The sequence below is a fragment of the Excalfactoria chinensis genome, chromosome 24 (assembly GCF_039878825.1).
Source record: "Excalfactoria chinensis isolate bCotChi1 chromosome 24, bCotChi1.hap2, whole genome shotgun sequence".
Classification (NCBI taxonomy): domain Eukaryota; kingdom Metazoa; phylum Chordata; class Aves; order Galliformes; family Phasianidae; genus Excalfactoria; species Excalfactoria chinensis.
In genome coordinates, this window is record NC_092848.1 from 3,522,730 (window position 1) to 3,534,445 (window position 11,716).

The 11,716-nt window shown below is 55.7% G+C and overlaps 3 protein-coding genes across 3 annotated transcripts; 1 reads left to right on the top strand and 2 right to left on the bottom strand.

Moving 5' to 3' along the window:
* Window positions 1–165: 165 nt before the first annotated feature.
* Window positions 166–4,962, top strand: GFAP (glial fibrillary acidic protein). Its single transcript, XM_072356713.1, has 9 exons — window positions 166–860; window positions 1,624–1,684; window positions 1,855–1,950; window positions 2,019–2,180; window positions 2,302–2,427; window positions 2,539–2,759; window positions 2,893–2,936; window positions 3,596–3,681; window positions 3,835–4,962. Exons 1-9 carry the CDS (start codon window positions 409–411, stop codon window positions 3,874–3,876), a joined length of 1,290 nt encoding a protein of 429 aa, XP_072212814.1. The 5' UTR covers window positions 166–408; the 3' UTR covers window positions 3,877–4,962.
* Window positions 4,963–5,671: 709 nt separating this feature from the next.
* FAM187A (family with sequence similarity 187 member A) lies at window positions 5,672–7,745 on the bottom strand. Its single transcript, XM_072356714.1, has one exon. The coding sequence runs from the start codon at window positions 7,079–7,081 to the stop codon at window positions 5,837–5,839; it is 1,245 nt and encodes a 414-aa protein (XP_072212815.1). The 5' UTR covers window positions 7,082–7,745; the 3' UTR covers window positions 5,672–5,836.
* A 560-nt stretch (window positions 7,746–8,305) lies between these two features.
* DNAAF19 (dynein axonemal assembly factor 19) lies at window positions 8,306–11,711 on the bottom strand. Its single transcript, XM_072356624.1, has 3 exons — window positions 11,337–11,711; window positions 10,558–10,690; window positions 8,306–8,813 (listed from the first exon to the last, which is right to left on the bottom strand). The coding sequence occupies exons 1-3, from the start codon at window positions 11,477–11,479 to the stop codon at window positions 8,355–8,357; spliced, it is 735 nt and encodes a 244-aa protein (XP_072212725.1). The 5' UTR covers window positions 11,480–11,711; the 3' UTR covers window positions 8,306–8,354.
* Window positions 11,712–11,716: the final 5 nt, after the last annotated feature.

An 11,716-nucleotide genomic window follows, 5' to 3' on the forward strand; every position in this document is an offset into this window, starting at 1 on the left:
ACACTGAGCCCTTTCAAGCAGCTCTGGCACCACTGGGCTGGGACGGGCTCAGGACATTTCGGCTGCCTAATTAAATCTGGCCTTAATTAGCAGCCTCCCTGCTCTGCCAGGGCTCCTGGGGTGCACCTCATAGTGCCCCATGGCATCGCACCCGAGACCCACAGTGCCCCACACACCACCACACCCACGCTGCCCCATGGGCACTGCATCCCTGCTCTGTCCCAGCTTTTACCCCCCTCTCTCCAGGCAGTGCCAGCACACAGGGCTGGCTGCCAGCTCTCAGCCCCCCCCCGCTGGGTGCCACAAAGCCCAGCTTTGTGCTGCGTGGCCTCCAGCCAACACTGCGGCCATAAAACCCCACTGCGGCCATAAAACCCCACTGCGGTGCACATCGCGCCCACCTTCACCATGGAGAGCCGCCGCTTATCCTACGGCCGCCGCTTCGGCCCCACCGGCTCAGCATGGAGCCCCATTGGCCCTACATGGAGCCCCACGGAGCGGCCCCGTCCCCGCAGTGCTCACCCCACACCCCGCACGTCGGGCAGGATGGATTTCTCTTCGGCCAACGTTCTCAACTCGGAGTTCCGGGAGACCCGAACCAACGAGAAGGTGGAGATGATGGAGCTGAACGACCGCTTCGCCAGTTACATCGAGAAGGTTCGGCTGCTGGAGCAGCGCAATAAGGTGCTGGTGCTGGAGCTGAACCGGGCGCGGGAGCAGGAGCCGTCCCGGCTGGCTGATGTGTACCAGGAGGAGCTGCGGGAGCTGCGGCGCCGCGTGGAGCTGCTGGGCACCGCCAAGGCGCGCGCCGAGGTGCAGAGGGACGGCCTGGCTGAGGAGCTGGGGAGCCTGCGGGAAAAGTATGGGAGGGTCCTGCAATGGGGGAACCTGCAATGGGGGGTCCTGCAATGGGGGGACCTGCAATGGGGAGGTCCTGCAATGGGGGTCTGGGGGAGGTGGGAACTGAGGTTGCCACCAGGATAAGGATGGGGATCAGTTTGGTGGTGGGGACCAGAGCAGTGATGAGGCTTTAGGTGGTGGTCATGGTGGGGATTAAGGCAGCCGCTGTGACTGGGGATAATGATGGGGACTGGGGTGGCCAACAGGACCAGGATGGGGAGCGGTGTGGTGAGGGGTGATGAGATGATCAGCAGGGCCAGAGTGGTAACGGGGAGCAAGGTGGCCACTCAGGACCACAGTGGATGATGGGGACTGGACCAAGGTTGAGAATGGGGACCAAGGTGATAATGGGGATTTAGGTGATACTGGGGACCAGAGTGGCCACCACAATCAGGATGAGGACCAGGATGGTGATGAGGACCAGTGTGGCCACCATTACAATAGTGGTCCCAGGGACAAAGGTGTCCACTGGAACAAGTATCAGGGCGCCCAGCAGCACTAACAAGGTCACCAGGACCAGGATGATAACCAGGGTAGTGATGGGGACCAAGGCGACCATCAGAACTAGGAAACAGCTTCTGGGATGGTATAAGTGCAGTGGGGCTGCTCTAGAGGGGTTTGTATATGGGGCTGAGCTGCAGGTGGCCACCATGAGTAATGGGCAACTGTGCCTAACGAGTAATGGCACCTAATGAGTAACAACGTGTCACTGCTCTGTTGAAGGCTGCAGCAGGAGGTCACCCTGCGGCTGGAGGCTGAGAGCACCCTGGCTGCATACCGGCAGGTGAGGGCAGGGGATGAGATGGGGAGTGGGGGCAGCCCTCCTCTTGGGCTCTGCGGACAGGGCTGGAATGGGATGGGATGACAGGGATGTGATGGAGGCGTGGGCAGGGATGGGGGCACAGACCCCTATGCCCACCCTGGGGACGATCCCTCCATGTCACACGGTGGCAGGATGTTGATGCTGCTGCCCTGGCTCGTCTCGACCTGGAGCGTCGTGTGGGGACCCTGCAGGATGAGGTGGCCTTCCTGCAGAAGGTGCATGAGGAGGTAACGTTGCTGTGATGTGGGGCTCCAGGGGTGGATCCCATGGCTGTGCTGACCCCACTTCCCTGCAGGAGCTGCGGGAGCTGCAGGAGCAGCTGGCCCAGCACCGGGTGCACGTGGAGGTGGATGCCAGCAAGCCAGACCTGACGGCAGCGCTGCGCGACATCCGCACGCAGTACGAGGCCATGGCTGCCAGCAACATGCAGGAGACCGAGGAGTGGTACAAGTCCAAGGTGCAGGTGGCACCCTGTCCCCATATGTCATCTCCATGGGTTGGGTTGGCTTCTCCTGTGGCTGGGTGGCTCTATGGGGCAATGGCACAGGAGAGCTGACCCTACGGTGCATCCCTTCCAGTTTGCAGACCTGACGGATGCAGCTGCCCGGCATGCAGAGGCCCTGCGTGCGGCCAAGCATGAGGCCAATGAGTACCGGCGGCAGCTCCAGGCCCTCACCTGTGACCTGGAGGCTCTGCGGGGCTCGGTAAGTGCCAGCCATGGGGCGTGAGGTGGGACACATCCTTGGGTCATGATGCCATGGGTGCCCATGGAAGGAGGTGGCATCGAGGGCATCACGTCCCACAATGGTCACCAGAACGAGTCCCTGGAGAGGCAGCTGCGGGAGCTGGAGGAGCGCTACGCGCTGGAGACGTCCGCCTACCAGGACACGGTGGGGCGGCTGGAGGAGGACATCCGCAGCCTCAAGGAGGAGATGGCGCGGCACCTGCAGGAATACCAGGACCTGCTCAACGTCAAGCTGGCCCTCGACGTCGAGATCGCCACGTACCGCAAGCTGCTGGAGGGCGAGGAGAGCAGGTGATGGACCCCCCCTACCCCGAACCATCCCGGGGTCTTTTTGGTGCCGCTGGGTCTGGTGAGCACCCTGCAGTCCTCCTGCATCACCCATGGGGACCCAGTGCTCTCCCCAACGTTCCCGTTGCTCCCACAGGATCACCGTCCCTGTGCAGAGCTTCTCCAACCTGCAGATCCGAGGTGAGGCTGCGGCTGTGCGTGGGATGGGGGCAGGATGGGCTGCCAGGTCTCTGTGCCTGAAGGGTCCCCCACAGTCCCAAGATAGAGGGATGTGCACGCCATGGCCACGTCCTCAGTGCCAACCATCCCCCAGGGTTAACCCTGTTGCTGAGGCCAACGATGTCTCTAAGGCCAACCTCACTGATGAGGGCAATTGTATTCTCAGTGCCAACTGTGCACCCAACACCAGCTGTGTCCCCAGTGCTGCCCTCATACTCAGTGTTGACCACAGCCCAGTGCCCATCATTCCCCAGCACGATGCTGTCCCAAGGCCAAATACATCTCCATGTCACCAAGGCCAACACCACTGATGAAGCCAATCATATCTCCAGTGCCAGCTGTGTCCCCAAGGTCAGCCACATTCCGAAGCCAGACACGTCCTCAGTGCCAGCCATGTCTCCAGTGCCACCTTCATCCCCAAGGTCACAATCTGATCCCCAGCCACAAGGTCCCCAACCACAACCCAGTGCCAGCATTCCTCCTGAGGCCTATAGTGTTCACTCCCACAGATCAGGATTTTCCAGCCCAACTAGTTCCTTTTGGGCCCCTTCAAGGTGTATGGGTGGGGGGGCCATACTGGGGGCTCTGGGTCACCAACCTGTCCCATCTGTGTCCCCTAGAAACAAGCCTGGACACCAAATCTGTGTCAGAAGCTCATTTGAAGAGAAGCATTGTGGTCAAAACGGTGGAGACAAGAGATGGAGAGGTGGGAAGTCTTCAACTGAGCCTTCCACAGCCTTTCCCTTCCACCCTCAAGGTGTCCCCAAGGGGGGGACTCTTGTCATGTGCACAGGCTCTGTCCCCAGACATGCTCAGATGGACCTGAGTGGGGTGACAGTCCCTCTCCTTCTGCTTCCAGGTGATCAAGGAGTCCAAGCAGGAGCACAAGGAGGTGGTGTAGGGTGTGAGTCACAGACACGCTTATAGCCGTAGCTCCGTAGATCCCACCCGATGCTGCGAGGGAGCCCTGCGGTGGGGCTGGAGCCACAGGAGAAACCCACCCTCACCTTTCCCACCACCCCATGCCCCCAGGATCCCTGTGCTGGTCTGGCCAGGACTGAGATTTGGGGGCATTGCTCCACACTTCCCACCTTGCTGGTGCCACCTTGAGTTTCCCAACCACGTCCTGAGCATCCCTGGGAGGGCTGGAGGGGACACAGTACCGCATGGCCAGGGATGTTTGCCTGTTGCCAAGCAGCAGTTGGGCTTAGCCAAGAGGTGCAGGCAGGAGGAAGATGAGGATGGATCACATGGGGAGGCAGGTTGATGCTGTGATGGGGAGAAGGGTGATGGAGAGGGGTCTGAGGAGGGTGCCTGGGGGTACAGAGTGGTTGTGGGGCTGGAGCAGCAATGGGCACAGCAGGGTGGGAGTCTTTGTTGGCTTTTCCAGGGCACAGTGCCGTGGGGCTGTTCTGACCCTAATGGTGTGCCCCCTACCATGATGCCCCCATCTCCAGACATGCAGAGACAGTCAGGGGGGTCATGGCCCGAGCCCAGCTCTGCATGGGCATTGTCGAGGGGCTGGAAGAAATCTGTTGTCCCTTGGCTCCGTGTGGCCCTGTCTCCTGTGCTCTCCCCCAGTGCATGTCACCCACCTGGGGCCCCCGCAGACCCCATACTCACTTTATTTTAGCCACTGACCATCAACTAAACGTGCCCTGCTGCCACCTAACATGGCAGCACCCACTCACCAGCAATCCCCTTACCCTATAATGTGTGCCCATAGGTTGCCACTTGGATACTGCCTCCTCACCCCACTTATCTCCACATCCTCTAGCTCAGTGCTGAGCTTTGCAGCTCCTAATTCCACAGGCACCATTCCCAGGGCAGGATGTGTTATAGAGCGGTAGTGCCGCGGGTCACTTTGTCCCCCATGAGCTGGATGGAGCTTTGCAGCCCTTATTGCTACTGGATTAATGCCCTAACATTGCAACAACATGAGATACGAAATAAAGCCTAACACAAGTGCTATGTCTGCGGTCGTGACTGTAACCTGCAGGACAAGCTGCAGGGTGGTGTGTTTATGGGATCAGCCAGAGCCAAGGGCCCTTTTGGGTGCCCAAAGGCTCCTCACTGTGGGACCAAAGCTCAGCCCTGAGCCCCAGGGCGTGTGATTCTGTTATCACAAACACCCCCAGCTGGAAGGGGGACGTGGATCTGAGCCCAACTCCTGGCTCTGCACAGCACCACCCAAACCTGAACCCAAACCCTGTGTCTAAGAGTGGTGTCCCAATGCTCCTTGAGCACCACATTCTGGTGCAGAAAGAAAATAGAAATGCTTAAACTCAGCTTCTTAAAAATGAGATCGCTCCAGCTGAGGATCTTGCATAAACATCGAGTGAGTTGAAATGTTGGTGCCCTTTGGGGCACAGTTGGCACCGGGAATAGGAGGGTCCTTGTCACTGATGTTGGCCTTGGTGGGTAGCTTTGGCTGCGGTTGGCCGTGAGGAACTCATTTGGCACTGGGGATATGACTGGCACTTTTTGAAAGGTAAGGGAAGCCAGAATTAATTGGAGTAGAACAGTCTGGAGGTTTACAGTGGCCTCTTAGAAAAACAGCCCCAATAAATCACCGACATGGCAGAAGAACTTCATGGTGCTTAGCCAGAAAACACTGCGACAGCTCCAGCTATTCATTCAAAAAGGATTACACCGAGGTTAAAACCCCACCACAAGCCTTCAGTGGGGCCAGGAAGCAACACAGTGGTGGGAAATCCCTGCCACAACACAATGGGACTTTCCACTTTGGTCTTCATCACAGCACAGCCCTGAGCAGAGGATAAGAGGGGCGTGAGCAGCATTTCTAGTGGTCTAAACCATAAATTGCCCATAAGGGAATGGTGCAAGGTGTAAGACTGACGCTACGTCCTCGCTGAGGACCGCAGCATCCGCCAGCAGCAGCAGCGGCACAAGTGGATGCCCATGAAGATGGCTGCAATGAGGATGTAGCTCACACTGATGGCCTTGATGATGTAAATGGTCTCGGGGTCATCGAGCTTGCGGCGGCGCTTGGCCTGGTAGAAGACCCTGAGCCGCAGGCCGGCCACCAGTTTGCCCTCCCTCCAGCAGAAGTAGGTGCCTCTGTCACTGAAGCGGACCCGCCGGATGTGCAGGTGGTTTCCGTGGTCGATGAAGACTCTCATGGTCCTGTTGACACCCACGAGGTAGCGGGAGCGGTAGAGCCGCTGAGAGTCCTTGTCCCACGCCACAGCATGCTCGGGTCGGGCCCCGGGGCAGGCAATGACCAGATCCCTCCCAAGCGGGTGCTTGTAGTACTGCGTGGGGACACTGGGCAGCCAGGGCTTCTGGCCCAGCTTGTAGATGATGTTGGAGATGGCCTGCACGCCCTCCTGTGGGTTGTCCTCCTGCTCACATGGGGTCATGCAGCTCCGGATCGCCACCTCAGGCTTCCAGCGGCGGCCGGAGCGCTGGAACCGTGCAGGAACAGCCCTGGAGCCACAGGAGGTGACGTTGGGCAGCACGGTGCGGTAGCGCGGGTTCAGCCGGGTGCTCTGCATGTAGCAGAGCCCGATGCGCCGCTGCTCACCTCGCACCCCGCAGCGGTCGCATTTGGTCCAGTCCCAGAAGGTGGTGAAGATGCTGAAGGCCTTCCTTGTGTAATCATCCTGGACGTGCTGTCCTATGTCCAAGAATGCCACTGTGATGTGTTTGGTGGGCTGCACATCCACGTCGTAGCCATAAAAAAAATCCCCTTTCTTGGTGCCACACAGGTAATGGCCTGAATCTGACATCTGGGCGCGGAAAATGATGAGGCTGAACATCCGGATGGTGAAACGCTTCAGCACGTCAGTGCCCACGTGGATGTGGCCTGAGTCGAGCACCATGTTGCCAGAAAAGTCTGTCAGGACGGTGGTTTCGTGGCCTCCCATGCTCTTCTGGAAATACCAGACGACGTTGGAGACCTCCTCGGGCTTGCAGTTGCAGGGGAGCTCGAAGGTCATGTCGGCCAAGTAGGCAGCATTGTCAAACATCAGGAAAGCAGGACATACCATGCGCCGGAATACATCTTCTTTCTCCTCAATCGCAAAAGAGTGGAGAACATCAGCCATGTAGAGGAGAACAGCTCCCAGCAGCCACATCTCCATCCTAGGTGTCTGAGACACGGGCTCTAGAACCCTTCCGGCTGCTCTAGAACCTTTCCAGGTGTTGTAGAATGTGCTGTGCTATGGGGCAACCAGCAGCGAGCTCCATCGTGTAGCGCAGCCATGGAGGGAAAATGGAGAGGGGAATGAGGGAATCACTGTTGTTTTCTTGAAAAGAAGTAAACATTAAGGATTGCACCAACTCTTCTGTAGATGATGACCATGGAGAACCTCCCTGTTGGCAGCTTCATCTGTAGTCCAGAGCCAGAGGTTTCACAAAAGATATTTAGAGTTCTGTATCCTCCCTGTTGTATCAATATCCCCCACTCTGACTTTGGGAGCCCTCAGGATCTTCTCTTTTTGTTTCAGACATTACCTCTTGGCTTTCTGCTAGCCTCCAGGCTGGTAAGTGTTACACAAAGGCAACAAGAATGGCACCTACAACAGATTGCAGGGACACACACGTCCCCAAGATACATGTCACTAAACCCTACACTCAAGTGCCAAGAGAAGCCTGAAATAAGGGGCCTAGTGTTTCTACAGAGAAGGTGGGAGAGGGCGAGTTATAGCCAGACAGGGCTGACTCTGCCTTTTGCTCTAACTGGGTTTTTGAACAAAATGGACTTGGTAGTTGATTCTAAACTGAATTCAAGGGAATCTGAGCAGTGTAGTAAACACTGTGCTCTCCAGAACTCTTGGGAGATCTTCCCACACTAGACCTGCAGGAGAGTGTGGTGGGCAGGTGCTGAGCTGTACCATATGAGAGCCTTTCTGAAGTCTGCAGCCTAAGCAGAATGGCTAATCAATCCAGACATGATAATACATAGCATAGGAGAGTCCCTCCATTGCCTGACAGTTCCTTCTAAATTTCAGTTTATGTAGAATCCAGGCAGACCTTGGTCCAGGACCATGGGGTGACAACATCTCTGAGGTTTACACCAAGCCCTGCTTAAAACAACTGGTTGGGTCGGCCCCTGGGTTACCACCTTGCACCGCATTCCCACCCCCACCAGCTCTGGTTGTGTGGTTAAGCGTGAAATGTCCTGGATTACATTTCTTAAATACAGAGTGACAATGGACAGAGATGATAAAGGGAAGGGATTACTTGGGTTTTGGTCTCTCCTCCATACATGCCAGCCTAAATGTTCTTTCTCTCATTTATTCTCCTCTTCTAAGAGATTCTCACAGATCTGTCCTGTGAGGACACCGACCCAGAGATCACAAGGAACGCAATGTCTGTTGCTAACCTTTATTTGGCAGAACCTCTGCTGCTCCCTCAGCTGACCTGGTAACACCTCATCAGCTCCATCACTCTTCTTTCCTCAGCTTCCTCCTGCAAACTGGTGTTGGTGGGGTGGGCTTCCCCCTCTACTTCGCCACAGGGATGGCCAGGGCTGCAATAACCCCCACTCATGCTCTGCAGCTTCCTAAACAGATCCCTGGTGCTCTCCTTCTCCGACGTGCTCAGAAGATCCAGGTTTAACCCAAAGCGTTTGGTGCCGGAAAGGCTGTGTAAGATCTGAAGGACAGCATCTCTGTCTTCATGGCAGACGTTCTCTGCCAGCACGGTAAGGAACTCACCCAGGAGGCCAAAACCCAACTCAGCCTGAAAGATTCTGCTCAAGGCCTTCCCCTCCAGTTTAAGCAAAAGCTGGTATTTTTCTTTTCCGCTTTGGAAGCATCTGCGCCAATCTCTGTAAAATTCGGCAGAGGTTCTGGGCAGTTGCTCCAGCTCCTGAAGGAGAAAATAATGGTCAAGTTTTGTGTTTTGTTCCTCACAAAGGTTTTTATTCCCCCCTCTCTTATCAGTCTGTGGATGTCTGACAGATGCTTCTTGTACAAAGAGCTGCACAAAGCTTGTGAAGCAGCAACACATGCAAAGAGACAAAGGGATATCAGGTTCATCGAGCCCAAGAGAAACCAGAGGACTTAAGAGAAAAATAAAGGAAGAGTGGGTGAGAGATGAAATGCGATGCACATGAACACAGGAACCCAAATGCACTGCCCACTCTGGATCCACCATCCACTGAGAGGGATCTCACAGGGACTGTGATAATTACACAGAAATTTGGGTCCCTCTTGAGCAAACCAAACAGGTGAGGAGAAAAAAAGCTAAAGGGCTTAAAGCCCAGAAAATGCATTAATTTATATACCCTATATATATATACACTAACCCTATTTAAACACCCTACCATGCTGTAGGGTGTAAAATACATATTGTAACATACACACCCGCAGTAGAGCACTTGGACTAAAAGAGATACCCGGCTCAATGTGGCATCTCCAGATAAAAAGAAATCCTGTTTATACCATATGTAATTGAACTGCTGAACTCATACTGCTGACTGGAGAAGGATTAAAATGCTTGGGCTTTTATACAGATCCTGAGAACGAGGCGCAGCAGCATCAGGCAGTGTCTAAACACGAAACGGAGAGGCCCTGGAGATCAGAGCCTGAGCATTAATGGGATTAGGAACAGCATTTGCTCTGGGGAGATCACTGCTCAGTCCAAGAGAAGACAAAGCTGCCTTGGAAGAACTGCAAAAAGGATCTCAACATAAACAGGGAGATGAAATTCACAGTCAAAAATCTCATGCAGAACATCTCCAGCTGGGGAACAGCGCAGAACAGACCCCAGTGCTGCTCCCACCAGGCTGCAGTACCATTGGGCTGCCAGGAGTCACCAGGGGCTGAAAACACCAAAATGGCAAAGCCAGCACTGGGGGCTAACAGGAAACCAATTGAGAGTAAAGTGACCATTCTTTATCTCTGCAAATCCAGTGGGTGCCTGAGCCTCAAGTGCTGCCTGCAGCAAGACAACCCAGCACCAGAGAGGGAAGTGAAAGAAGGGCTGCTGGAAGCACCTGGAAGCATCTTCCATTCCAGAAGACATCCAGCTGACCAGGAGTTGGAAAAAGCCCACTGATGGGAGCAGGACAGATGTCAGTCCCATCATGGGTAGAAAATGTTTTTTCACCGTTTCCCAGCTGCAGAACTGAGGATAACCCAATGAACTCATCGGGCAGCAGGTTGAAAACAAAATAGTGCTTTTCCATATCATGCATAATTAAACTGTGGGGTGATGAAGAATTGGCTCCGTTCACAGAAGACGTGTTATCTGAGGCCATTAAACTGCAATCCAGATGCACAGCTTGGCTCTCAGTCCCCAGACTGCAGCCAGCTGGAGGAACGCGGTCAACGGAGGGCACTCTTCCCCAAGAATCCATTTCTGGCCACTGTCAGACGCAGGGCACTGAGGCTTTGGTTGTCTGGTATTTGACTCTTGATGCAGACACATAGAACAGGCTGAGATTGAACCCTGCAGCTCAGAAGTGGGGATTCTGAGGGCTTGTTTACTTGTAGAAATAATTCTGAATAGCTCTTGTGCATTAAAATAACACCCAAATTATTCTGCAGTAATATTTAGGTGTGGGTAAGGCCCCAGAAAGGATCTCCCTCACCTGGGGTATCCCCCTCACCTGTGTTATCTCCACCTCAGTGGCTTGCTGGTCCCTCGTGTGGCCTGCACAAGGGTTCCACAGCACGTTTCTCTTGTTCCCCATCTTGTCCTTCTTCTCTAGAGGCCTCAGGTGTGATGCCAGCACGATGTCCCTGCAGGGAACAAGAAGAGGACACAAGGTGAAATACACGGGTGATGGAGTTAGCATTTCTACCCAACAGCTCCTGCAGCAGCCAGGGCTCAGGGACTGGCAGGACACCTTTTCCTCCTGCGTTTTTCCTGGGTTACAAGGAAGATTTTATGTCTTTGGGCCTTCCGCAGGAGAACTCTTTCACTCTTATAGTGAAAGATATCTTATATATCTTAAATATATCTTACTCAGCCATCCCATTACACTGACGGCTGTGACTAATTGCAGCAGCCCGGACTCAGCAGCTCATGTCATTCTTCTCATCCCGTGGGATGTACGTCTGCCGTTCTCAGTCCTCCCAGCAACGAGACCTTCAAATGGGTTCAAGGCTTTGCTGGCCTTTGTGAGTGGGGGATCTGCACCCACGGAGAGAAGCTGTTGTGCTCTCCTGGCTGCTGATAGCGCACTGCTCTGCAGGCTTTGTACTGAGCAGGAATGTGTCCTTTTACACGGACAGGAGAAAGCAATGCCATCATTAATGCCACGTTAAAGCTCTTCCTTTGCTCAGCTCTGACAGCAGGACCACATTCACAGTGAGGCAGCCGGCGCTACGTGGATGCTACAACAGCCCGGGATCATAAACCTTCCAGCTGCCGGCCGGGCCCCACCTGAACTCCCGGTATGAGGCCAGGCGTTGCCGCACGGCGCGCAGCTTGGCGCTGTTCTCCCTCTCGTGCTTCTCGTCGGCCTCCAGCGCGGCCCGCAGCTCGGCCCGCAGCGCGGCCATATCCACCGCTCCGCCCGCCTCCATCCGCCCGCTGTCGCGACAGCCACGACGGGAGGCCTCGAGCTGCGGGGATAAAGCTCCTGTCGTGACAGCGATACGAGCCGAAGCGCCTCAGCGGCAACGTGGGCCCCGCCGCCCTAACGGCTCGCGGCCGACCCCTCGTGTCGCGATAGGCCACCGGGCCGCCACACAGCGCTCCCCGAGGGAGTCCCGTCCCGTTGCCATGGCGACAGCGCCGCGCGCCGCCTCCAGGACCCGCCG